Source organism: Dipodomys spectabilis, unplaced genomic scaffold (genome assembly GCF_019054845.1).
Source record: "Dipodomys spectabilis isolate Male_0828 unplaced genomic scaffold, ASM1905484v1 ptg000496l, whole genome shotgun sequence".
Lineage (NCBI taxonomy): Eukaryota > Metazoa > Chordata > Mammalia > Rodentia > Heteromyidae > Dipodomys > Dipodomys spectabilis.
Window position 1 is genome coordinate 560779 of NW_024871173.1, and position 25657 is coordinate 586435.

The 25657-nt window shown below is 58.7% G+C and overlaps 1 protein-coding gene across 1 annotated transcript in view; it reads right to left on the reverse strand.

The window, feature by feature from the left end:
* Nucleotides 1–15369, reverse strand: part of Wnt3a (Wnt family member 3A) — a 44948-nt gene extending 29579 nt beyond the window's left edge. Inside the window, exon 1 of the mRNA XM_042669536.1 lies at nucleotides 15299–15369. Within this exon, the coding sequence (XP_042525470.1) occupies nucleotides 15299–15369 (71 nt within the window). The remainder of the gene's footprint in view (nucleotides 1–15298) is intronic.
* Nucleotides 15370–25657: the final 10288 nt, after the last annotated feature.

A 25657-nucleotide genomic window follows, 5' to 3' on the forward strand; every position in this document is an offset into this window, starting at 1 on the left:
GCCAGGAAGGATTACAGCTGTACAGCACCAACAGCCAGGATTACAGCCGCACAGCACCAACAGCCAGGATTACAGCTGCACAGCACCAACAGCCAGGATTACAGCCGCACAGCACCAACAGCCAGGATTACAGCTGCACAGCACCAACAGCCAGGATTACAGCCGCACAGCACCAACAGCCAGGATTACAACCGCACAGCACCAACAGCCAGGATTACAGCCGCACAGCACCAACAGCCAGGATCACAGCTGCACAGCACCAACAGCCAGGATTACAGCTTCACAGCACCAACAGCCAGGATCACAGCTGCACAGCACCAACAGCCAGGATCACAGCTGCACAGCACCAACAGCCAGGATCACAACTGCACAGCACCAACAGCCAGGATCACAGCCGCTCAGCACCAACAGCCAGGATTACAGCCACACAGCACCAACAGCCAGGATTACAGCCGCACAGCACCAACAGCCAGGATCACAGCTGCACAGCACCAACAACCAGGATTACAGCTGCACAGCACCAACAGCCAGGATTACAGCTGTACAGCACCAACACCCAGGATTACAGCTGCACAGCACCAACAGCCAGGATTACAGCCGCACAGCACCAACAGCCAGGATTACAACCGCACAGCACCAACAGCCAGGATTACAGCTGCACAGCACCAACAGCCAGGATCACAGCTTCACAGCACCAACAGCCAGGATCACAGCTGTACAGCACCAACAGCCAGGATTACAACTGCACAGCACCAACAGCCAGGATTACAGCTGCACAGCACCAACAGCCAGGATCACAGCTGCAAAGCACCAACAGCCAGGATTACAGCTGCACAGCACCAAGAGTTAGGATTACAGCTGCACAGCACCAACAGCCAGGAAGGATTACAGCTGTATAGCACCAACAGCCAGGATCACAGCTGCACAGCACCAACAGCCAGGATTACAGCTGCACAGCACCAACAGCCAGGATCACAACTGCACAGCACCAACAGCCAGGATCACAGCTGCACAGCACCAACAGCCAGGATAACAGCCGCACAGCACCAACAGCCAGGATTACAGCCGCACAGCACCAACAGCCAGGATTACAACTGCACAGCACCAACAGCCTGGATTACAGCCGCACAGCACCAACAGCCAGGATTACAGCCGCAGAGCACCAACAGCCAGTATTACAGCCGCACAGCACCAACAGCCAGGATCACAGCCGCACAGCACCAACAGCCAGGATTACAGCTGCACAGCACCAACAGCCAGGATTACAGCCCCACAGCACCAACAGCCAGGATCACAGCTGCACAGCACCAACAGCCAGGATTACAGCCGCATGGCACCAACAGCCAGGATTACAGCTTCACAGCACCAACAGCCAGGATCACAGCTGCACAGCACCAACAGCCAGGATCACAGCTTCACAGCACCAACAGCCAGGATTACAGCTGCACAGCACCAACAGCCAGGATTACAGCTGCACAGCACCAACTGCCAGGATTACAACTGCACAGCACCAACAGCCAGGATTACAGCCGCACAGCACCAACAGTCAGGATTACAGCTTCACAGCACCAACAGCCAGGATCACAGCTGCACAGCACCAACAGCCAGGATCACAGCTGCACAGCACCAACAGCCAGGATCACAGCTTCACAGCGCCAACAGCCAGGATTACAGCTGCACAGCACCAACAGCCAGGATCACAGCTTCACAGCACCAACAGCCAGGATCACAGCCGCACAGCACCAACAGCCAGGATCACAGCCGCACAGCACCAACAGCCAGGATCACAACCGCACAGCACCAACAGCCAGGATCACAGCCGCACAGCACCAACAGCCAGGATCACAGCCGCACAGCACCAACAGCCAGGATCACAGCCGCACAGCACCAACAGCCAGGATCACAGCCGCACAGCACCAACAGCCAGGATCACAGCCGCACAGCACCAACAGCCAGGATCACAGCCGCACAGCACCAACAGCCAGGATTACAGCCGCACAGCACCAACAGCCAGGATTACAGCTGCACAGCACCAACAGTTAGGATTATATCTGCACAGCACCAACAGCCAGGAACACAGCTGCACAGCACCAACAGCCAGGATCACAGCCGCACAGCACCAACAGCCAGGATCACAACCGCACAGCACCAACAGCCAGGATCACAGCCGCACAGCACCAACAGCCAGGATCACAGCCGCACAGCACCAACAGCCAGGATCACAGCCGCACAGCACCAACAGCCAGGATCACAGCCGCACAGCACCAACAGCCAGGATCACAGCCGCACAGCACCAACAGCCAGGATTACAGCCGCACAGCACCAACAGCCAGGATTACAGCTGCACAGCACCAACAGTTAGGATTATATCTGCACAGCACCAACAGCCAGGAACACAGCCGCACAGCACCAACAGCCAGGATTACAGCTGCACAGCACCAACAGCCAGGATTACAGCTGCACAGCACCAGCAGCCAGGATTACATCTGCACAGCACCAACAGCCAGGATTACAGCTGCACAGCACCAACTGCCAGGATTGCAGCTGCACAGCACCAACAGCCAGGATCACAGCCGCACAGCACCAACAGCCAGGATTACAGCTGCACAGCACCAACAGCCAGGATTACATCTGCACAGCACCAACAGCCAGGATTACAGCTGCACAGCACCAACTGCCAGGATTGCAGCTGCACAGCACCATGCTATCTTATTGGCTGGGTTGGCCTTGAACTATAATCCTCCAAATCTCTGTCTCCTAAGTAGTTGTTATTACAGGTGTAAGCCACTACACCCCGCCCTAGACAAGACCTCTTCATGTACACCAAGTCTGGCCTTAACCTTGTGATCCCCCTGCCTTTATTTCCCAGGCTGTGAGCACAGACTGCAGACATGCAGCGCACACTCAGATAACTGCTTTGTGTTAACACAGCAACAAGGGAACATGAGTACAGCGTAAGCACCCAGTACACGCAGAGTTCTCTGTACTATTGCTCGCATTGAGAGTAGAAGTGGAAAAGAAATGGTTATAAAGACTGAGCCGGCTGAATGGCTACAAGCATTGAGGACAAGCTTATGATTCAGAGGATCAATCCTTTACTCATCTCAGGGTCCACACCTACTGTCTTCCAAGATGAAAGAAACTATTGCCTTCTTGAGGTGATGGTTTGGAAACCACAGGTCTGGCTGTAGGGTGTCGCCTCCATTTATAACTGCCACCTCCTCAAGGTGAATGGAAGTGAGAACTTAATTTTCTTGTCCATTTTGGAGCTGGAGAAGGCGCCTTGATCTGATGTCCATACTCCCCTGCACTCTTCCGCCACGGTCTGCATGGACAGTGCACACTGAACTGCTTCTGCCTGTTGCCTGTCCTGCACTGCGGGGCTCACCAAGCCTACCACCTGTCGGGACTCCCAACTCCCCATCCTGAGCCCCAGAGCGATGCGTAGGACCCCTAAACTCCACCAGAATTTTCCAGACGGAAATTAAGGCCAACAATCTGATGGCCAAAGGGCCTGAAGACGAGGATTAGCCCCAACATGGCGTGAGGGGGGGGGGGGGGGCAGAGTCTAGGTCCGGAGACTGACTAGAGCGTGTGTGTGTGTGTGTGTGTGCGTGTATGTGTGCGTGTGTGTGCATGTGTGTGTGTGCGTGTGCGTGCGCATGTGCACGTGTGTGTGCACGTGTGTGCGTGCATGTGTGCGCGTGTGTGTGCGTATGTGTGTGTGTGTGCGCGCGTGTGTGTGTGTGCGTGTGTGCTACCTACTCCTAGTGAGCCATGAAAGGCCCTCAGTCTGTGAGTACTCACTCCACAGCGACAAGAATAGGCTCACCCTCTCCCTTCCCCCCACTCATAATGGATTGTTCTCACCCTCCCCTGAGTTCCAGCATCCTCTGAGCTTCTCAGGCCCCCAGGAAAAAGAAAAGCATCTCTCAGGGGTGCTATTTCTCAGAGCTCCAGGGAGAGCACCCTCCCGTGGGCTCAGCCCTGCAGCCCTGCCTCCTGCCCTCAGAGCCTTCTTCCCACAGGGAGCCTTGCTGAGCTGCATCTGTGACTTCAAACTCCCCCGCTCTGGCCACTGGCTACTGCCCAGCGGCTTACCTCCCAGCCCCCATCTCCCATGTGAGCAGCAGGAGCTCATGGATGACCCATTCACGGGCCCCATCCATCATTCCCTTCAACCATACAACCTGCACAGGCACAGTCCAGAGCCTCCTGGAATAGGAGGCCAAGGCTTGGAGAGAAGATTCCAGGATGTAGTCCCATCCAGAGTCCCTTCTGCACAGTTTAAGATCCCACAAAGCCTTTAAAAAATATTAAGTGGCTGGGAAGGTGGCTCAGTGGTAGAGCGCTTGCCGTACATACATGAGGCCCTGGGTTCGATTCCTCAGCACCACCTCAAGAGAAAAAGCCGGAAGTGGCGCTGTGGCTCAAGTGGTAGAGAGCTCGCCTTGAGCTGATGAGCTGAGAGACAGCGCCCAGGTCTACAGTTTAAGCCCCATGACCAACATACATACATACATACATACATAATTAAGCTGCTGTTCATGCAAAATGGCATACAGGAGCGAGTTCAACACAAATGACATGTGTAAAAGCGCGTCTGTGAGCCTCTAACCCACGAGGAAGCGCATATCACATCACAAGGCCGACCTGTCTCCTAGCTATGGAACGCCGCGTCCATCAAGGTCAGTCTTCAGGAGTGTGGTGGCCACGACCAGCAGGCCTCGTCTTTCCTCCAGAACGGACTTGCTCTAGACACGCCGCTGAGGATCCCGGAGCCCCGTCACGGAACTGGAGCAGAGCCCTCCCAGCAACCCCAGACCCAACAGCACCACTGGATTCCGAGGGAGCTTTTAGCTCAGATGCTCCAAGATTCCAAATACATCCAGTGGACAAGAAACCTTTTATTTTTCTTTGCCTGTCCTGGGGCTTGAACTCAGGGCCTGGGCATGGTCCCTGAGCTTCTTCTGCTTGAGGCTAGTGCTCTACCACCTGAGCCACAGAGCCACTTCTGGCTTTTTCTGTGTATGTGGTACTGAGGAATTGAACCCAGGAATTGAACGCTAGGCAAGCGCTCTGCCACGGAGCCACATCCCCAGCCCGACAAGGACCCTTTTAAGGTAAGTCTTAACGCTAAGTGTGTCTGCCCTTCACAGTCTCTCCTGATTCCTTCCATCTGATTCTCCCAGGAGTCGGCCAGGAGACATCCCCCTAGAGGTCATGAACCCCCACACTGGCCACTGGAAGTCCTAAGGATCCTACCAAGGGCAAAGTTGGTCACACAGGGAGGCCAGTGCTGGCAGGGGAAGGGACCGATGTGCCCTGGGCCCTGCAGTGGGCCAGTCGAGTAGCTGAGCCCTGCGCTTTGTCCTGTCCAGTGAGAACTCATTAGACCTCTGGGGCCCCCCTGAGCTCCTACCTGAGTTCCTTGGGGCACCTGGTAGATGTTCTACCCTCTCCTTCACTCACAGCGCACACAAATGCCACACCGTTGTGCCAATCAGTGTCCAGACAGGGACAGAGGCCCTTACTTAAGGCCACCACGAAGGATCCAGACAGGGACAGAGGCCCTTACTTAAGGCCACCATGAAGGATCCAGACAGGGACAGAGGGCCCTTACGTAAGGCTGCCACGAAGGACCCTGGAATCTGGGCTCAGGCTGCACCGCTGCCTTTTGCCCAGGTGAATGTTGGGAATGAGAGATCCTCTCTGTGCGAGTCGTTGCCTGGCTAGGTCCCAGAGCTGCTGCCCCTCACTGGACCACAGTGAGGTCTGGAACATGCCTAGGCAGGGAGGACAGCAGGACAGGAAGGACAGCAGGACAGGAGGGAAAGCAAGACAGGAGGGACGGCAGGAGAGCAGGACAGGAAGGCCAGCAGGACAGGAAGGACAGCAGGACAGGAAGGACAGCGGACAGGAGGGACAGCAGGACAGGAAGGACAGCAGGGACAGCAGGACAGGAAGGACAGCGGACAGGAGGGACAGCAGGACAGGAGGACAGCAGGACAGGAGGACAGCAGGACAGGAAGGCCAGCAGGGACAGCAGGACAGGAAGGCCAGCAGGACAGGAGGGACAGCAGGACAGGAGGACAGGAAGGCCAGCAGGACAGGAAGGCCAGCAGGACAGGAAGGACAGCGGACAGGAGGGACAGCAGGACAGGAAGGACAGCAGGACAGGAGGACAGCAGGACAGGAGGACAGCAGGACAGCAGGACAGGAAGGACAGCGGACAGGAGGACAGCAGGACAGGAGGGACAGCAGGACAGGAGGACAGCAGGACAGCAGGGACAGCAGGACAGGAAGGACAGCGGACAGGAGGGACAGCAGGACAGCAGGACAGGAGGACAGCAGGACAGGAGGACAGCAGGACAGGAGGGACAGCAGGACAGGAGGACAGCAGGACAGGAGGGACAGCAGGACAGGAGGGACAGCAGGACAGGAGGGACAGCAGGACAGGAGGACAGGAAGGACAGCAGGACAGGAGGGACAGCAGGACAGCAGGACAGGAGGACAGCAGGACAGGAGGGACAGCAGGACAGGAGGGACAGCAGGACAGGAGGACAGCAGGACAGGAGGGACAGCAGGACAGCAAGGACAGCAGGACAGGAGGACAGCAGGACAGGAGGGATAGCAGGACAGGGAGGACAGCAGGACAGGAGGACAGGAGGGACAGCAGGACAGCAGGACAGGAGGACAGCAGGACAGGAAGGCCCTGCCCAGCCTCGGAGGAGCTAGGGGCCAGGACCGCCCTAACTGCACCCATTTCTCTGCACCTGGCCTCGGTGATTCACCCTGTGAGGAATTTATTCCATTCCCCTCTCCCGGCCAGCCCTGTGGAGGTCAGCGTCCCCGCAGGCATCTACCTTCTACTTTGAGCTGCTACCTGGTTGAACTGCTAGACTTTACCTGCAGGATCCCTTGCCCTCTCCCCTAGCCACCCCCCCCCAAAAAAACCGAGTATTTCAAGTGGAGTGCCACTCCTTGTTCCTCTGAGAGGTCCTGCTTAGTCCTGCTCCAAGGCTTTCTCTGGAATCTTGACGTTGGAGACACCGCCCATGCAACAGAGAGGGCCAGGTGAGAGACGGTGGCACCGGCACCCTGGTGCACGGCCGAGCTCATCCTCTGAAGGGCTCGGAGGTGCAGAGATGTTTAACAGCTAACAGCAAGCCTCCACAGCAGAGCTGGATTTGTATCCGTGAGTACATTCAAAACAACCTGCACCAATGAAAAGGCTTGTGTGATGTCACTCATACTGCATACTGTCTTGCCTTCGTTTTCGTGCACGCTGCTAGTTTTCTCTTTGGATCACTGTATTCACAGGAGTCCATTGCCTTCCGTGTGGAGCATGCAGAAAGCTGCTTTGGAAAGCAGCCCTGTCCCTAGATGCATGGTTTCAGGCTGTGGTCAGGGCCACGTGAGCCACGCCCATAGCCCACAGCACTAATGGTTTTCCTCCCTCCTCCTTCCCCTGCTCCTGCTGAAAGACTGGGCGGCTGGCCAGGGATACAGCGGAGACGCTGGCTGTGACATGCAGGGGAAGAAAGAGGCTGGCCCAGGACGCTGAGCAGGCAGCCTGGGCCCGCACCAGCCTCTCTGGGCCAAGGGCTTCCAGCTCCTGTTTGGCTTCATGTGAATTTTACTGTCTTTGTATCACGAGATTGGCTCCACAATTACCGGTGCCCAGGGACCGAGGTGAAGGGCAAAGTGCGGGCGCTACCCCGCTGAGCTTTTACCACACTCTAGCCGTGGGGGTCTTGGCCCTCTGGAGTGTCTCTCCCCAAGCCAGTCATCAGAGGACTGGCAGCTCTTGGGTTTCTTGTTGCACAAAAATCTGGCAGCATCGACGTGCTCTGTGCAAGCACATTTCCTGGGGGAACTCCAGGAGCAAGCGGGGGACCCTGCTTGCTTGTGTGGGGCTGCGGGTGGGGAGTGAAGAGGAGAGGCTCCTCAGGGAGAGGCCTGGGCGGCGGGGTGGCATTCTGCTGTGCTGGGGATGAGCTCGCTGTAGCATCCTTCCTCGCCACAACCTGCCCCCGCCCTCACTTCCCTGTCTACACAGAGGTGGCCAGAATGTCCTCTATGCAAGGGTCAAGGAGTGGGAGGAGGTGTGGACAGGCTGTCGTCCACTCCATGGCTCCCAGCACTTCACTGCTCCCGGAGGAGCTGCCAGGCCCTGCAAGCCAATCCCTCCAGGAAGCACTGTGTGCCCGTGGCCTGCGCTTGCCTCTCTGGGACCCTTTGACCCTTGGACACCTCCTGCTTTACCGTCTGGGGCAGAAGGTGCCTTGCTCATCTTCTCTGCCCTTTGCTGGCACGGACCCAGGCACAGTAAGCACAGAGTCAGACACAGGCAGGCCACGGCGGCTCTGCCCAGGCCCCAAGGGAACAAGGAGTATCTGTAGGGCGGGAGGGGCTCTGCTGAGGACAGCCCTGGCATTGCCAGGCCTCTGGGGACCCATCTGGTCCCAAACCACTGAGCCCAGGCTCTCTCCATAGGCAAGAGGAAGTGTCTTTCCTAAGACCTGAGTGCAGAGCTATTTGGCTCTCAGTAGAAGACCCGAGCTGTCCTTTCTGGAAGGGGGCTATCTGGAGCCACTTGGATAAAGGGCTGCTTGCTTGGCTGAGACCCCAAAGTTCTGGTGTCTCTTCCCATGGGTGGCATCTCCAGAGATGGGAGCCACAGCCCTTGGAGGTGGGGACGGGTCCGCAGTCCCTGCGCTGGCTGCAAGGCCCTGTCTGAAGCCCCCCAGCCAGCGCCCGCCCCGCCCCACGGGACAGCAGGATTACTGACACATACTTTGAGCGAGTCCCGGCAGGCAGGGAGGCTCCCGTGCCCTGCTGGCGGCCATGTATCTGCCAGCTTCTCTGGGCAGCAGCTGCACGTTTCTCTGGTGAAGGAATGTGGAAGCACCAATGTATCAGACACCTCCGGGGTGCCACCTGGGAAGCCTGGGAGGGAGACCAAGGCAGAGGCAGAGGCCAGGTCCCTTCTGGCCTCAGGGCTGGGAACTTGTCTAGCAAGGAGACAAGGGAGCGGTGAAAACACTTGCTTATGTCTTTGTGGCCCTCACTCAGGAGCAGGATCCGGTTTTCATAGGAAAGACCCTGCCCCATGCACTTGCTTAGCATGATTAGCGTGGAAGGCAAAGTGCAAGGCCAGGAAGGAGAGTAAATGAAGTCCTCTTACTGACGGAGGTGCAGGGATGCTGGCTCCTGTGTCTTTGGGGAGGGTCAGATGCCCTGTGACCAGCCAGGCCCCTGTGGGGGCCAGAGGACTGCACTTCTGCTCTGAGTCACCCCAGGAAGCTCCACACGTGTCCTCTGTGTCTGACAGCTTACCATCAAATCAAATTTTCTTGAACTGCGCCTGGCGATATTTGGAGTAATTTTGGTGGGGCTTTGCGGAGAGTACTGGCTAGTCGGGTGTGGGACCATGCTGCTCTGCCTGTATCTGTAGCAGTTCCTTCTCCACCTCTTTTCTGTGGCACACCATCTCTCAGGCAGCAATACTGGCATCACCTTGGCTCCTAGGAAACCTGTTTTCTATGCGGTGCTCAATCGGCCTCCTCTCCTGTTCCATCACCGACAAGGTTCTCTTCCAGCCTCTGAAACCGCATAGATGTCACATCCTCCTTCCCCAAAGGCCTCTTCAGGATTCCAAACACCTCATCTCCTGGAACTTTTTACATTTTTTTTTTCAGAACAGCAACAAGTGCAAAAGTCCAGAAAAAAAATTCAGAGGGCAGTAGTCTCTGTGGAAGGACTTGCTTACGCACAGAGTGATCTCAGGCTGGCCAGCAGGTATCAAGGGTGTTTTAAACTAGTTAGAGAAGAATTTGGCTTGTTGGTGTTTTTTTTTTTTTTTTTGTTTTTTTTTGCAATTTGCAAACTTTTATTACAAAATACATTTTAAAAAATTGGAGCACCAAGCTGCTATGATGTCACCAGCTGCTATGACGTCACAAGCCCCCACGGCCACTTTATTTTACTTTTGATTTCTTTCCGACACATGATTAATCACTTACAGAGGAGCACTGACCATGGTGCCTGTCTGGAGGCAGCAAATGTGAGTTCTACTTTTGATGTCCATGAAGATGGTAGAACTGCAGGAGACTGGTACTGTCCACCCCCTCCCACGGTCCAGGGGACCCAGGAGAAACACAGTCATCAGTCCTCCCTGGACTGAATTCATTGTGATGTTGCTGACTATCCTCAAGCATCCTGCTTACAAAGCCGGGAAGACTTAGGACCACGAGACAGAAAGTCATTTAAAACAGAGGAACAGGTATCAAGGCCAAAGAAGCAGATCATCCAACGGGGGGACAGAGCCCGCCTAGCTCCTTGCGGGTCTCAGCAGCAGGGGCAGGAAGAGGGGGAGGTATGCTTTGTGTCCTGAGAGGCGTCGGCCAAGGACCAGGGTAGTAGCTAACACTGGTGGCTTTGTGACAAGGTTTTTGGTGTGGAATAATCCTGTGACTGTTTCTGATAGTGCCCTGCCTGTACATCTGATTGCTGGCAGTTCATCTCAGCGGTTCTGAAATTCTCAGCACTGGTAGTGGGGAGGTCAGCTTAGGGCTTTGATTTGCTTCCCTTTGCGAATCTTATTTGCTAGCTACTGACCTTGCCAACCTGGGAAGTGGTGTAAGACAGAGAGACAGAGAAATTGAGAGAGATCAAGGAAAACAGAGAAAGAGATGGAGAGAAAAACAGAGACAGAAGCAGAGACCAAGATAGAAACACGAGAGACAGACAGAAACCAACAAAAATCAAGAGAGACCGAGACTGAGAGTTGGGAAGAACATGGAGAAAGGGGTAGAGAAAGACAAAGACAGAAAGATGCCAGACAAAGAGGGAGGGAAAGAGGAGGAAGGGAAAGAGAGAGGGGAGCTAGCTCTTGAAGTTGGGGTCCGTGGATCTGCGGTCTGGCAAGCCCAGCTACCTCCCGTTGAAGTCGGGGTCCGTGGATCTGCGGTCTGGCAAGCCCAGCTGCCTCCTGCACCTTCTCTGGGTCCTTGGGGCCACCAGTCTCTGCTCAGCTCACCTTCCTTGGCCTTCTCTTCTGTTCCACTCTAAACCACCCTCTGCTCATCATGGTCACCTCGTGAATCTCCACGTGCCTGTCTATCGCATCAGGAGCCTCACAGCCACCTTTCCACAGTCTCCTGCACGCCCAGCAGTCGGGGAACGGACCCAAGGAGGCAGTCTGTGTCAGTGAGGGCGTGGGGGCCCTGGAGGCTGCGCCGGAGGGCAAGAAGCAGAACAGCGTTTGCAGGGTCAGGGACCAGCTTGCTGCAGTCCCCCACTGCGATCAGCACTCAGGCTGGCGGAGCAGTGGGAGGGCGGAGGCCTCCCTGACAGGCCAGGGGAGGGTCCTGGTCAGGAAAGAGCCACCCTGGGGTCTACTCTCTTTCAGGGGGGAGTCAAGAAATGCAAGTGGCAGTAAGCGTAAGGGGCAGCATCCAGAGGATGGCGGGGATGGAGGCCTGGAGATTGGCCTGGGGCAGAGGGTGGGGCAGTCAGGGCTGGCCCCTGGGCCCTGGCTGATGGGGCAGGTGATAGGATGCGGTCAGCAGGAAGGAGTGACCCCGTGGGGAGGAGCGCGGGTGTGCGGGGCCCCACGCCTCCCTCTGTTCACGCTCTCAGAGAAAGAGCACTGGACAAGGAGCCAGGCAGTGCGGCTCACACCGGCCCTTGTAGCTGCTCGGAGGGCGGCGGCGGAGAGGTCCATGAGGTTCTTCTAGTTGTGCCCCCAGCACAACGCCCGGGCTCTGCCAGGCCCTGAGTTCGAGGCCCCGCCCGGCCGCGGAACTGGGCAGGGAGGGGAGAGGCAAAGGGGGCGGGGAGGGGGGGGAGGAAAGCGGGGAGGCGCCCGGTCCAGGCCCGCCCTCCCCGCTCCGCCCGCCCCGGCCGCCGGGCCGCCTGCTCAGTTGTGACCTCACTGTGGTGGGAACGGGATCCCCGGCACCCCCCACCCCCGCGCCCTGCACCACGCCCCCCACGCCCCCCAGTACCCCCCCCCCCCGCGCCCTGCACCACGCCCCCCCACGCACCACCTCCCGCGCCCCAGTACCCCCCCCCCCGCGCCCTGCACCACGCCCCCCCCCGCGCCCTGCACCCCCCCACGCACCACCTCCCGCGCCCCAGTACCCCCCCCCCCGCGCCCTGCACCACGCCCCCCCCCCGCGCCCTGCACCACGCCCCCCCCGCGCCCTGCACCACGCCCCCCCCCCGCGCCCTGCACCACGCCCCCCCCCCCGCGCCCTGCACCACGCCCCCCCACGCACCACCTCCCCCGCCCCAGTACCCCCCCCCCGCGCCCTGCACCACGCCCCCCCGCGCCCTGCACCACGCCCCCCGCGCCCCTGCACCACGCCCCCCCCCGCGCCCCTGCACCACGCCCCCCCCCCGCGCCCCTGCACCACGCCCCCCCCGCGCCCCTGCACCACGCCCCCCGCGCCCTGCACCACGCCCCCCCCCCCCGCCCTGCACCACGCCCCCCCGCGCCCCTGCACCACGCCCCCCGCGCCCTGCACCACGCCCCCCCCCGCCCTGCACCACGCCCCCCCCGCGCCCTGCACCACGCCCCCCCCCCCGCGCCCTGCACCACGCCCCCCCGCGCCCCTGCACCACGCCCCCCGCGCCCTGCACCACGCCCCCCCGCGCCCTGCACCACGCCCCCCCGCGCCCTGCACCACGCCCCCCCGCGCCCCTGCACCACGCCCCCCCCGCGCCCCTGCACCACGCCCCCCCGCGCCCCTGCACCACGCCCCCCCCCGCGCCCTGCACCACGCCCCCCCCCCCGCGCCCCTGCACCACGCCCCCCCCCCCCCGCGCCCTGCACCACGCCCCCCCCCCGCGCCCCTGCACCACGCCCCCCCCCCCCCCGCGCCCTGCACCACGCCCCCCCGCGCCCTGCACCACGCCCCCCCGCGCCCCTGCACCACGCCCCCCCGCGCCCTGCACCACGCCCCCCCGCGCCCCTGCACCACGCCCCCCCCCCCCCGCGCCCTGCACCACGCCCCCCCCCCCCCGCGCCCTGCACCACGCCCCCCCGCGCCCCTGCACCACGCCCCCCCCCCCCCGCGCCCTGCACCACGCCCCCGGCACCACCACCCCCTCCCGCGCACCACCACCTCCGAGCCCCGGCCCCGGCACCCCGCCCCGCGCCCCGGCCCCCGCCCCGGGCTCACCCGCACCACGCCCCCGGTTCACCCGCACCCCGCGCCTCACTGCGGACCCCCGGGGCCCGCGCTCCCCTCCCGCCGGCCTCCGCCCCGGGCGCCCCGACTTCAAAAGCCCACGGCTCTCGAGCCGCTTCCGGAGGAGGCCGGCGGGGCTTCGGGGTCGCAGGGGGGGGAGGGGGACAAGGAGGGGGAGGGGGCGGGGAGGGGGAGGGGGACGAGGGACGGGGGGGACGGGGAGGGGGAGGGGGGAACAGGGAGGGGGGGACGGGGCGGGGGGGGGAGCCGTGGGGCGGGCGGCTTCATTTCTGGGAGGGCAGGTGAAATAGAAACAGCCAATTAAGGAGGCGGAGGGTGGGGGTGGCCGGTGGGGTGGCCGTGGGGGGCCGGTGGGGTGTCCGGTGGGGTGGCCGTGGGGGGCCGGTGGGGTGGCCGTGGGGGGCCGGTGGGGTGGCCGTGGGGGGCCGGTGGGGGGCCGGTGGGGTGGCCGTGGGGGGCCGGTGGGGTGGCCGGTGGGGTGGCCGTGGGGGGCCGGTGGGGGGCCGGTGGGGTGTCCAGTGGGGTGTCCGTGGGGGGCCGGTGGGGGGCCGGTGGGGTGGCCGGTGGGGTGGCCGGTGGGGTGGCCGTGGGGGGCCGGTGGGGTGTCCGGTGGGGTGTCCGGTGGGGTGTCCGTGGGGGGCCGGTGGGGGGCCGGTGGGGTGGCCGGTGGGGTGGCCAGTGGGGTGGCCGGTAGGGTGTCCGGTGGGGTGTCCGGTGGGGTGTCCGGTGGGGTGGCCGTGGGGGGCCGGTGGGGTGGCCGTGGGGGGCCGGTGGGGTGGCCGGTGCCGAGGAGAAGTCCCGCGCGCTCTGCGTCCAGCCCCGGTGCCCAGGACGCCCTTCCCGCCCAGGGCGACGCTTCTGGGGGGAAAGGGGAGGCGGGACGGCGCGGGCCGGGTCCCAGGCGCCCCCCCGCCCTGTCCTCCCCTCCGCGCCGCGTGGCCGGCCCGCGGCCGCTGCGGGGGGCGGGTTCGTCCCGGCCGGGCCCGGGCAGGGCGGGGACCGAGAGGAGGGCGCGGCCCCGTTCCCTTCCCCGCCCGCCCGCCCGCCCGCCCGCCCGCCCGGGGCGCACCGAGGGCGCACGCGGCGGGCAGCGCCGGGCCAGGGCGAGGGTGGCGCGCCCGTGCGGGGCCGCGCGGGACACCTGGCCGACAGGACGGAGAAGGCCGGCGGGCGGCGGGGCGCGGGCGGCGGGGCGGCTCCTCCCGCGCCCAGGAATGCGCGGCGGCGGCTCTAATTAGAAGCCTGGCGCGGGAGCGGGCCCGCGGGGCTCCGGGAGGCGCGGCCCGGCTCCCCGCGGCCGGGGCGCTCGGCGAGGCCGCGCTCCGCGGCAGGTGCCGCGCGGGGTCTAGGGCCCGGCCGGCCGTCGGGGCTGCGCCCCGCCCGACCCCCCCGGCCCGCGGCCCCGCTCCCGTCCGGAGCCATCTCGGAGGAGAAGGTATTATCGGCTTAGACGCGCGGCTCGCCCCTTCCCTCGGCGTCCTGCCCGCGATCCCGGGCGGGCCGTCGGGGAGCGCTCCCGGGCGGGGCGCGGGCTGCGTGCGGAGGCCTCCGTCCCGCCGGGGTCCCGCGCCGTGGCCCGGGCTGCGCGTGGGAGCCGTCCCGCGCCGGGATCGCGGTCCCGCCGGCTCCTCCTCCCCTCGGCCGTGCACCGGAGGCCCGAGGGCGGAGGCCTCCGTCTACCGAGCCGAGCGGGCCTCGCCGCCCCGCGCGCGCCGCGGTCTGCGGCCGCCGCTGCCCCCCTCGGCGTCGGTCCGGCCGCGGCCCCGGCCGGGGAGGGGGAGCCGCCGGCTTCCCGAGGGGCGCGCGGGGCTCCCAGCCCCGACGGCGGGGAGCCGCGGTCGGCTCGGAGCGGATCGGGGCGCCCCGCGCGCCCGGCCGTCTTTACGTAACCGCGCGGAGCTGTTGGGTCTTGTCTGAGGGCTGCGCGTGTGCGCGTGTCTGCGAGCGCGCGCGTGTGCGCGAGGGCCGGTGCCCCGGAGCCGCCCCCGCCGCTCGCCGCGCGGCCCCACTCCCCGCCGCTCCCCGCCGCGGCCGCGCCCGGCCCGGGCGCCCGCCACGCACCCCTCCCCACTCACCACCAGATCGGGTAGCTGCCCAGCGCCTGCCTCAGGCCGCAGAGCACCACGAAGTATCCGAGCGCGGCCATCGCGGGCCGATGCGGGCGCGGGGCGCGGGGCTCGCGTGTGTGCGCGAGTGTGCGCGGCGCGCGGGCTCCGGGGCGGCGCTGCGCCAGGTGGGCCGGCGGCCGGGCGGCGGGCCGAGGCCCGGGGCGGCGGGGGCGGGGCAGCGCCGCGGGGGGCGCCCGCCGGGGCCGGGCGGGGCGGGGCCGGGCGCGGCGCGGGCCGGCGGGAGCGCCGGGCGCCCCGAACCGGCGCGGCGGCGGGCCGGCCAGGTGCGGGCGGGGCGCGGCGCGCGAGCCCCCGACCGCCCCGAGCGGCGCGGCGCTGCGTCCGCGGGACGGGCACCCACGCCGGACCCGCGTCCCGGCCGCGGCTTCCCCGCGCCTCACCGCGGGAGCGGACCCGGGCCGGCTGGGCCCGGGCGCAGGCACCGGGCTGGGCTGTGGAGAGTTCAAAGCCGGCTCCCCGTCCCCCCCCGTCCCCCTCCGTCCCCCCCCCCTTCCCCCCCGTCCCCCATCTTCCCTCCCTCCCCCGCCCCCACCCCGCCGAACCCCCGACCCGGGCGCATCCTCAGAGATCCAGCTCTGGAAGCTTCCTCTGCCCCGGGCGGCTGCGGTGAGTGCTCTTTTGTTGTTAGAAAGGGAAAGTGGCCCCCACTGTCTCTCCAGCTGCGGATCCGTTTCCCAGCTCAGAACCTATTTGCGCTTTTTTCTTTTGTTTGTTTGTGTTTGTTTGTTTGTTTGTTTTTGCCAGTCCTGGGCCTGAACTCTGGGCCTGGGCGCTGTCCCTCAGCTCAAGGCGAGCGCTCTGCCACTTGAGCCACAGCGCCACTTCTGGCTTTTTCTGTGTTATGTGGACTGAGGAATCGAACCCAGGGCCTCCTGCGTGCCAGGCAAGCCTGTGCCACGGAGCCACCTGCCCAGCCCCCTATGCGCACGTTCACGCCCTTTCTGCCTCCTTTGTAGCCCAGGGAAAGGTCTGAGGAACTTTGTGGTCTGGGGAGACGATCCAAGTCCAAGGACTGTCACCCGTGAAAGCAGGAGGGGCAGGAAGGGCCCTCCAACGCCGAATGGTCACTTCACAGTCATGCCGAGACTTTCCCTTAGCGGGGATTCTGGTCAGTGTCATTTGGCTCCAGCACCAGCAGCTAGACAGAACAGCTTTCCGGTTGCCAGTGGTGTGGACCCCGGGCTCCACAGCCCTGGCCTAAGCGGGTCTCAGGTGTGGTCTGAGGCCCAGGGGAAGGCCACAGCCCTGGTCAATACGCATTTCAGGGCGGGGTGGGCCCAGCTGTTCCCGGGTCTGTGGCAGGCTAGAGAGATAGAGGCAGGCCACCTCATACAGCATGCCACCCCATCCCCGTTTCGTTTTCCCCTCGGCAACGGGAGCCTGCGAAGTTGGGTGTCAAGACCCTGTGAAGGCCAGCCTTGGGACAGACAGGTGACTATCAGGAGCCCTTCCAAATGTGGGCCCCCGCCCTGCTGTTTCAGAAGGAATTCCCTTTCCTTTCCGCGGTGTTTGGATCTAGCTCAGTCTAAGCACGTCTGGTCCCCATCCACCCCTCCTCTGAGTCAGCACATGCCCCTCACCCTCGGAGGGAAAAATTCTCCCACTAGGGAGGGAGGGAGGGAGCTGGCTCGACAGTGCTCTGGACTTTCCCTCTCTCTCAGCGAAAATCCCACCCAATTATCGCATTACTGGGGAAGCGGGGCTGTGAGATGGGGTGGAGGCAGGCATGCTCCCACCAACTCCACCTCTCGGTGCTGGGGCCTGGGGATTAGCGTCCCCAGCAGAGCACCCCAGAGGACACACACAGAACCGAGTGCCCTTGTGTGGCTTGGGCGAGTCTCCATAAGGATGCTGTCCCCTAGCCTTCTCTCCTACCCCTTGCCCCCAAGCTGGCCTCTTACCTGCCTTAATTTACCCCGTGAGCCGCCCCCCAGCACTCTACCTGCGGGTGGGTGGAGAGTGGACAGCACAGAAGGCACAGACCCTCTTGGCAAAGGCGGGTAGGTGAGGAGCCCGACCTGAGAGTGAGTGCAGGGGAGGACTCAGCTCCCAGGTTGTGAGCTGGGTGAAGGCTCGAGCCATCCCTAGAGACCGGGATCCTCAGGACGTCCTGGGGCGGTGGAGATGAGTCAGGGCAGGTGTGTGGTGCTGGGCTGGGGCTTCCAGGTGACTCTGTCCTTCACCCTGGAAGGGGCTTTGCCTTGACCCCCAGCACTGTTTGTGCTCTGGCCCTGGTACAGCTTGTTTGCTCTGGAGTGGGGATAGGGGAGAGAAAGGGTACAAGGCTGGTTGAGCCTCAGGTGTGTGACAGATTTGAAGGGCTGTCGGGCTCCCAGGGACGCGAAGCCGGGCTAGGAAGTTATGGGAAACCAGCGAGACTTAGGGGCCGCATTTTCTGGGTCTCTTCTGAGCCCTGATGTCCCCTGGCCGTGGTGGTTGGTCTTGCTTTCTCACAAGAGAGGAACGTGTCCATTACACCTGAGCCTCCGAGATCCCTCCGTTCCTTTGTTTCGACACTGTCTGGCTACGTAGCTGCGTCTGAGTGCTGGTTTACGGACACACACCTCACCCGAGCTCTGGAGCCGGCAGCCCCACTCTCACGTCCCATCTAGCCTGCAGCAGGCCTGCTTTGCTCTTGAGCACGGAACAAGGTGTCCGGAGGTGTTTCCCTGTGGGAAGATGACCGTTCAATGTCCCCAAGCCAGATCCCGCCCTTGGGAACAGGACGAACGTGCACCTGGTCACAGGGTGATTGCTTGCTGACTGACTACATGGTAGACTGGAACGCTAGTGAGACCTGTCTTTGTTCCCATTTGCCGATACAAATGTAGAAACAACTTCTGTTTGGACGGGGTGTGGCCAGCATCTGAGGGGCCTTTGAGAAGGCTTGTCAATGGGGACGGTTTTGTAACTGACCCAAGTGGCCAACCGTGGATGAAGGTATTTTATATATATTCCCCCCCCCCCCCCCAGAACCCCTTACTTATGTATGTGGCTAGAATGGGATCCAGAGTCAAGACATAGCCCTCTCAATCCAGACCTCGGAGCCTGTCCAGTGATTGGCTCTTGGCTGGGCCTGTATGCCGGGTTGGGAGGAGGGGTCAGACCTCCACAGGCCCTTTCTCCACAGAAGAGGGTCCTCTGAGTTCAAAGGTAGAGGTTTACAAACCCTCCCCTTTATACAGACTAAAAGAAACACTTAATTGCTTAGTATATATTAAGTCTAAACAACTTAATAAGCAGTAGCTATATAGAAAATAATCCATACAAATTAAAAGAAATACATACCTGTGCGTGTGTGCATATGGAACCCAGGGTCTCATACATGCATGAGCCACTGAGTCACACCCCTAACCAATATATGTTACTTTTATTTCATTCTCAAAGAAGAGCAGCAGCTATATGCTCACCAGAAGCAGCTTATATCTTCTTCCACATCGATGTATGTTACTTGCTTTTGATAGTAGCACTAAAACAAGTTTCACAGAGACAAGGGTTTTGCTTTTCTTTCCCCTCCCTCCCTCCCTCCCTCCCTCCCGGTCTTCCTTCCTTGAGTGCTGTCTCTGAGCTTTTTGTGCCCAAAGCTAGCACTCTATCACTACCATGTCACTTCCGGCTTTTTCTGAGTAGTTTGTTGGTGGTAAGAGTCTCACAGCCTGAGTAGCTAGGATTACAGGTGTTGAGACACCAGTGCCTGGCAAGACATGTTTTTGTTTTAAATTTTTATTTTTCTGCCAGTCCTGAGGCTTGAACTCAGGACCTGGTGCTGTCCCTGAGCTTCTTTCTGCTCAAGGCTAGCACTCTACCACTTGAGCCATGGCACCACTTCTGGCCTTTACTGAATAGTTTATTGGAAAGGAGAGTCTCAAAGGAACGTTCCTGCAGGCTGGCTTTGAACCGCGACCCTCAGATCTCAGCCTCTGGAGTAGCTAGGATGACAGGCGTGAGCCACCAAGGCCCAGCTGAGACATTGGTTTTTGTTGTTGTTGTTGTTGTTTGTTTGTTTGTTTTTGAGAGGCGTGCTCATTGTTCATATTGAGATGAACTTATCTGTACCCAATAGAGTCGGTACTATGAACAGCATTGGTGCACCTCCCTGAAAATACTCTACAGCACACACTTGGAAGATTCTAGCGCTGAAATAAGAGGCCTAGGGAAGTGATTCAGCCACATGCTTCTGGTCCAGTGTGGTAGACCCTCTCAGCCACAGCCAAGGACCTAGCTCTCGTCTGTCTGTCTGTCTGTGTTGTCATGCCTTTCGGTTCATCTCTGCATGCCTTTTCTGTCATAGCCATGAGCCTTCCTGCAGACTGGTGACGGCTCTACTGTCCTGTCCCGCCCCGATTTCCATTTCTTTCTCTCTGCTCCCTCCGTCAGTTCTGGAAGCCCTGGTGTGAAGGACTGTAGGACCTTATCTAGGCCGTCACTGATGTGCGCCAGTGCTAATAAGCCTTTTGCAGGCAGGTGTTGACCCACAGGGTTACCGTATCACCGGGGTGAGGCTGCCTTCCCGGTTTGTGCTGCTCGGGCTCCCTGCCTGCGCGCCGTCCGCACCCTGCGGCATGGCTGTCCCTGCCTCCACAGTGCTTTATCCAGACAGGCATTTTGTCATGTTGTCCAGCCCCCGTGCAGAGCAGGTACGTCTGAAGGCCTGTTCCTCTTGCCCGGCAGTGCACAGGAGACATGTCTGTCCCTCACCCCATGACTCGCCTCAGTGTCTTCCTCCCACCTCTGGCCATGTGGTCACCTACGTCTTCCGAGGTCCTGATCCTTCTGGGTGTGTGGTTACTTACCTGAGCTTTTATTTTCTGCTGTCTCAGTTACTTTTAGTCAACAATCCAAAAACATTGAATGGACATTCCGGAAATAAACAATGTGTGCACTTTCAAAGGCTGCGCCATTGTGTGTAGTGTCACGCCCTGGGCACGCCCTGCCGGCCTGGCACTCTCCCCAGCCCAGGGGTCCTAGGGGATCGTGCACCCCAAGGTTGCAGAAGCAGTCCCTGTGTCTCTGGGACTCAGAGCCTTTGAAGGTTACAGTCTCTGTAACCGCAAGTGCATCCAAGATCCAGATTCTGACTGCAGGACTTAGAAGCTGCAGGACTTAATTCAGAAGGCTTTGAGGTGAAGAACTGCTGGACAGAGTCCGCATGCTTGTGATGTCTTCTGAGCAGGAGACAGTGAGTCAGTGTGAGCCCAGCCTTCATGCGTGATCATCTTTGGGAACATTCATTTCCAAATGGTGGCCAAGGAAGGGCACACCAGCCTGCCTCCATGTGGTCTGGCACTGCTGGGGAGGGTTTGCGGGAGCTTGGGGCATCTCGTGGAGGAGGCTGATGTCTCCAGATCCAGCCTCACTGCCAGCTTGCTCCCCGGTGCTCTCCCTTTCAAACTGCAATTCCTTTGGCGGTTGTCAATTTAGAGTCTGTCTTGGTGTCACTGGTTTGGCTATACCTCACAGCGGGTATGTTTTAAGGAAGCGAGGTTTGGGCTCACAGTTGTGGAGGTCCAAGTTTGAACAGGGCTTCAGAAAGCCATGGATAGGTTGAGCTCGTGAATATGTAGTTTTTGCCCATCTCTCTCCCTCCTCCTGTGAAGTCACTGATTTTCAACCGTAGGACTCCGCCCTGCTGGGCTTATCTAATCCCACTCACCAAGTAAAGGCTCCACTTTGGGGACTTCAGTAGTAGTAGCTTGTTTTCACCTTCTTCCTATTCAACAATGAGGATTAAATGTCAACACAGGAAGCTTTGGCAAAGACTCAACCATATCCAAGCCATAGCAGACCCTATAGTCAAGCTCTTGACTTTTACAGAGAAATTTGGCTGAGTAATGTGGCAAAGAATCAGAAAAAAAATTAGGATCTGGTTTCTGGATTCTCACCTACAAGGGCCTCCCATTTCTGCCTCCTGTTCGTTCCGAAGCCCATCCCAGGCCCAGTCTGTACCTTCATGTTACCCAGGAGGGCTGGGTAGGTAAACATCGCTTCCCAAGCTCTCAAGTGGATCGTTTCTTCTCTCCTCAGTGGCTGGGAATCAAATTCCCACGGCTTCACACGGGTGAGGCAATTGCTCTACACCGAAAGCAACAGTGGTTGAGCGATCTGTCAACCCTTGGTCCCTCTGTTGTCCTTGGTTGACCTGTCTAGCCTTCCTTCAGCTTCATCCCTCCATTGTGGCCACAGCCACAGAGGAGAAGGACTGAGCTCATTTCCACCGAGCATTGCATTGTGGGTGGAAGCACTCTTCTTGGCGAAGAGCTGTGGCTCTCTATACAGAGGAGTTAAGGAAGCAGTATCAGCTTCTGACTTCCCTGTGGAACTAAGTGCTGATGAATCTCGGTGGATGGCACTTCTGAGCCCTTGGAAGGCAGGAAGCACCCATCCTGGATTCATAGGACGCAGAGAAGCTGATTAAGGAGAACCCTTGGATCTTGGAATCTTACGATGCTCCAAGCAAGGAGCTGTATATGGAGCATCTTAGAATAATAAGAAATTAGGATTTGTGGAATTATAAAACCCACAAAAACCCCAGAGCAGCATAGAGTTCCAGAGTCCTAGACTGAGAGCATAGGCCACTAAGTTCTGTAGATTAGTTGCCTGGAATTCTGATTCTTGAATCTTAGCTATAAAACCAAGGTGTGAGACCATCCATCCTTTCTCAGAGAGAGGGGCTGGCCAGGGTTCTGCTTCCGAGCCAATACTGCCACCCTGTGGAGAGGCTGGGAGAAAACAGGCTTAGAAGGAGCACTTGACATGGGAGCCTGTGGAAGCAGTGTCTCTTCTCTTCACAGTTACGGACGGATTTGGTGATGTCTCCTCCTTAGCCATCAGCTTTCCTGTAGCCAGAGTGGCGCTTTGACATCTTGGCGATGACCCATCTCACAATTTTGCCTGTTACATCCCAGAGTCTGTGTGATCCAACGTAGTCCCTGAAGGAGATGTAGGTGTCATCACCTGTGACGCATAAGGGAGAGCTGGCTTCTACTTCTGGATGTAGATGTAAAGGAAGTGAAATATCACAGAGATGCCATCTTCGTGTGTGGGTTGCAGAACTCGCTGGTCAGAATCGCAAGACATGAAGCCACATGCCTGTTCCTCCACTGATGGTTGCATGAAGACGACGTACTTTGTGTAAGGTTATAAACCATCACCTAGAAAAATGGAAGCCAAGGCTGGGCACCAGTGGCTCACACCTGAAATCCTAGCTACTCAGGAGGCTGAGATCTGGGGATTGTGGTTCAAAGCCAGCCTGCGCAGGAAAAGTCTGTGAAACTCTTATCTCCAATTAACCACCAGAAAGTGGCACTATGGCTCAAGTGGTAGAACACTCACCTGGAGCTGAAGAGCTCAAGGGACAGTGCCCAGACCCAGAGTTCAAGCCCCAAAACCGACAAAAAAATGTAAGCCAGTTGGGCACCTATGGCTCATGCCTGTAATCTTTGCTATTCAAGAGGCTGAGATATGAGGATCGCAGTTTGGAGCCAGCCCGTGCAGGAAAGTCCATGATATTCTTATTTCCAATAAGGGCAGAAGTGGCACTGTGGCTCAAGTGGTAGAACACTAGCCTGGAGCCAAAGAAGCTCACAGGGACAATGCCCAAGCCTTGAGATCAAGCCCCAGGATCAGCACAGAAAGACAGACAAACAGACAGACAGACAAAGAAGAAATAAAGAAAAGAAAGTTGTATCTACAGCACAATGGGATGACCTAATATATACTTTATGAAGAAGTAGAACTCAGCCTCCCAACATTAAGAAATAATAAGGAAAGAGAAATGCTAATTATCTCAGTTGATCAGTGCAAACTCTGTTGTGTATTGAAAGATCGCAGTTCTCCACCAATATGTGCAATTAGCGTGTGTTCCTTAAAAAGAAAAGCCAGCCATCTGCAATCTGTAATGCTCTGTGCTGATAATCGCAGCACCTGCAAGGCTGCGGCGGGAGGGCCGTGCGTTGGAGGCTCAGGCCAGCCTGGGCTACACAGTCACTCTATGAGACTTCTGTCCAGCAAGGGTCCGACGTGGCGCCAGCTCATGAGTCTTGAACTCTTTCAGTGCTGGATTTTCTCCCCTCCACTCTTGTTCTCCTGGGCTTCAACTGTGACCAGAACTGCCACATCTCTAAAGTCCCCCACTCGGGGGTCAGGAGGAGATCCTCAAAGCCTGGCTCAGAAAGGGGAGACGGTGGGGGCGGGAGGGAAGGGGTAGTAGGAAGAAAGCAAAGGAGGGTAGCAGTGCTGGACACGGAGCGTCCTCATCCCCTCCTCTGTAGCGTAGCCCTCTGCACAGTGAGATCTCAGTGCCCCACAGTTCTGCGCTCAGCCCTTGGAGCAAAGGGAGGTGAGGACAGGCTCCGTGCCTCTGCCCTTCTACTCCGTCACTCTTTAGTTCCAAGGAGATAAAGTAATGTGGGCCCATGAGGCTGCCGGCTTTCTCAGCATCTCTGCTTCCATCTTTGTATGTAGGCTTTCCCTAAGGGAAACTGAGGCCACCAGCTTTCCCAGTGCAGCCTGCAGACAAGCCTGAATCTCTCAAGCCAGGAGAACAGTGTCCTCGTGTATCACACAATGGCCCACTGGACCTGGACGATCCCAAAGGGCTTTTGTCTGTTTTCTCCAGGCTTTTCTGGTTCCTAGTCAGTAAGCATCCCCCCTTTTCTCCTGAATCTTCCAACTGACTCCTAGGTTAGAAACAGCCGCTTTCAACCATATTGGGTGTCTCTGTCTCTGTCATTCATTGCAAGTACACATAATCTCCAATTTAACTTATTCTCAGCTTCATGGTAGGGTTATTGGGGTATTCAATGCATTTTCTTCTCTGTTTCTGGGGTGTGACGCTGGGTACTATGTCACTTGAGCACACCTCTAGCCCAAATGAGATTTTCAGTTTATGATGAGCTTTTTGAGAGGTAGTCCTATCACAGGTTGAGAATCACCTCATTTTTTGTGAGAGTAAAGTTTGGACTCGGCCTTCTTGCTCAGCTAGTGCTCTACCATTTGAGCCAGGCTCCCAGCCCTGCTTTTTGGCTGGTTATTTTGGGGATGGAGTCTTAAGGACTTTTTGGATTTGGACTATGATCCTCTGGCTCTCAGCCTCATGAGTAAGGTGCCATATAACAGAGCAGTTTATGAGTAAAATCCGTCTTGATTAGTGTCACCTCCTTCAACATTCTCATCCCCCTTGCCCACCCCTTCCCTTATTTTCTTATTTTAGCTCAGCCTGGTCTTAAGCTAGTGATCTTCCTACTCAACCTCCTAAGCACTAGGATTACAGATGTGAGCATCATGCCTGGCTTGTCCTTCTGTCCTCCATTCCACTTTCTCTCTGGCCCTGGCTGTTGCATATTCCCAGGATGTTGCATTGAGGATCTGTCTCTGACCTGACAAATAAGTTATTACTTACGTCTGTCTGTCTGTCTGTCTGTCTTTCTGTCTGTCTGTCTGTCTTTCCTTCTTTCTTTCTTTGTCTCTGTCTCTCTATCTGTCTCTTTCTTTCTTTCCTTCTTTGTCTCTTTCTTTCTTTGTTTGTTTGTTTCTTTCTCTCTCTCTTTCTTTCATCTCTCATGGGCTTTTTCTGGTATCTTTGCCTCTAGGGGCCTTATTTCTTTCAGATTCATTTGTTGTCCTTTCAGAGAGCTCTTGGAGGAAGAAAAAAGCAGCGTGTGGATCTGTCCACCATCTTTAACCAGACATTTCCTGGTGTCTTTCAACAGTTATGTTTTCTTGGAACCATTATTTGAAAGCAGATGTCTTCTTTGGGGACATTTATAATGCTTGTAACTTTTTATTGTTATAAATAATGCTTTGATCATAGGCCTTGATCAGAATGTTTGTGCATCTCTGTTACTTTTCTGGCTCAAATGGTTAGAGTCTGAGTCAAAACTGAAATTAAAATGTTTCAGGTGTATGGCCAGATGGCCTAAAAACTGCATCATTTTACTCTTGCCAATACCAAAACTTTCCTTTTATATATGTAATGGGCATTTTCACCAACTGAAAAGCTCTCCTATATCTTAATTATTTTACCATGTCTGTAATACATATGACAATTGCTTATGGTACAAACTAAGGATATAACTTAGATTTTTTTTCTTTTCTTTTTTTTTGTTTTTGGAGGGGGGGGGGGGTCCGGTTGTGGGGCCTGAACTCTGGGCCTGGGCGCTGTCCCTCAGCTCTTCAGCTCAAGGCTAGCGCTCTACCACTTGAGCCACAACGCCACTTCCGGCTTTTTTTTTCCTGCTTATGTGGTGCTGAGGAATCAAACCCAGGGCCTGGAGCATGCAAGGCGAGCGCTCTACCACTGAGCCA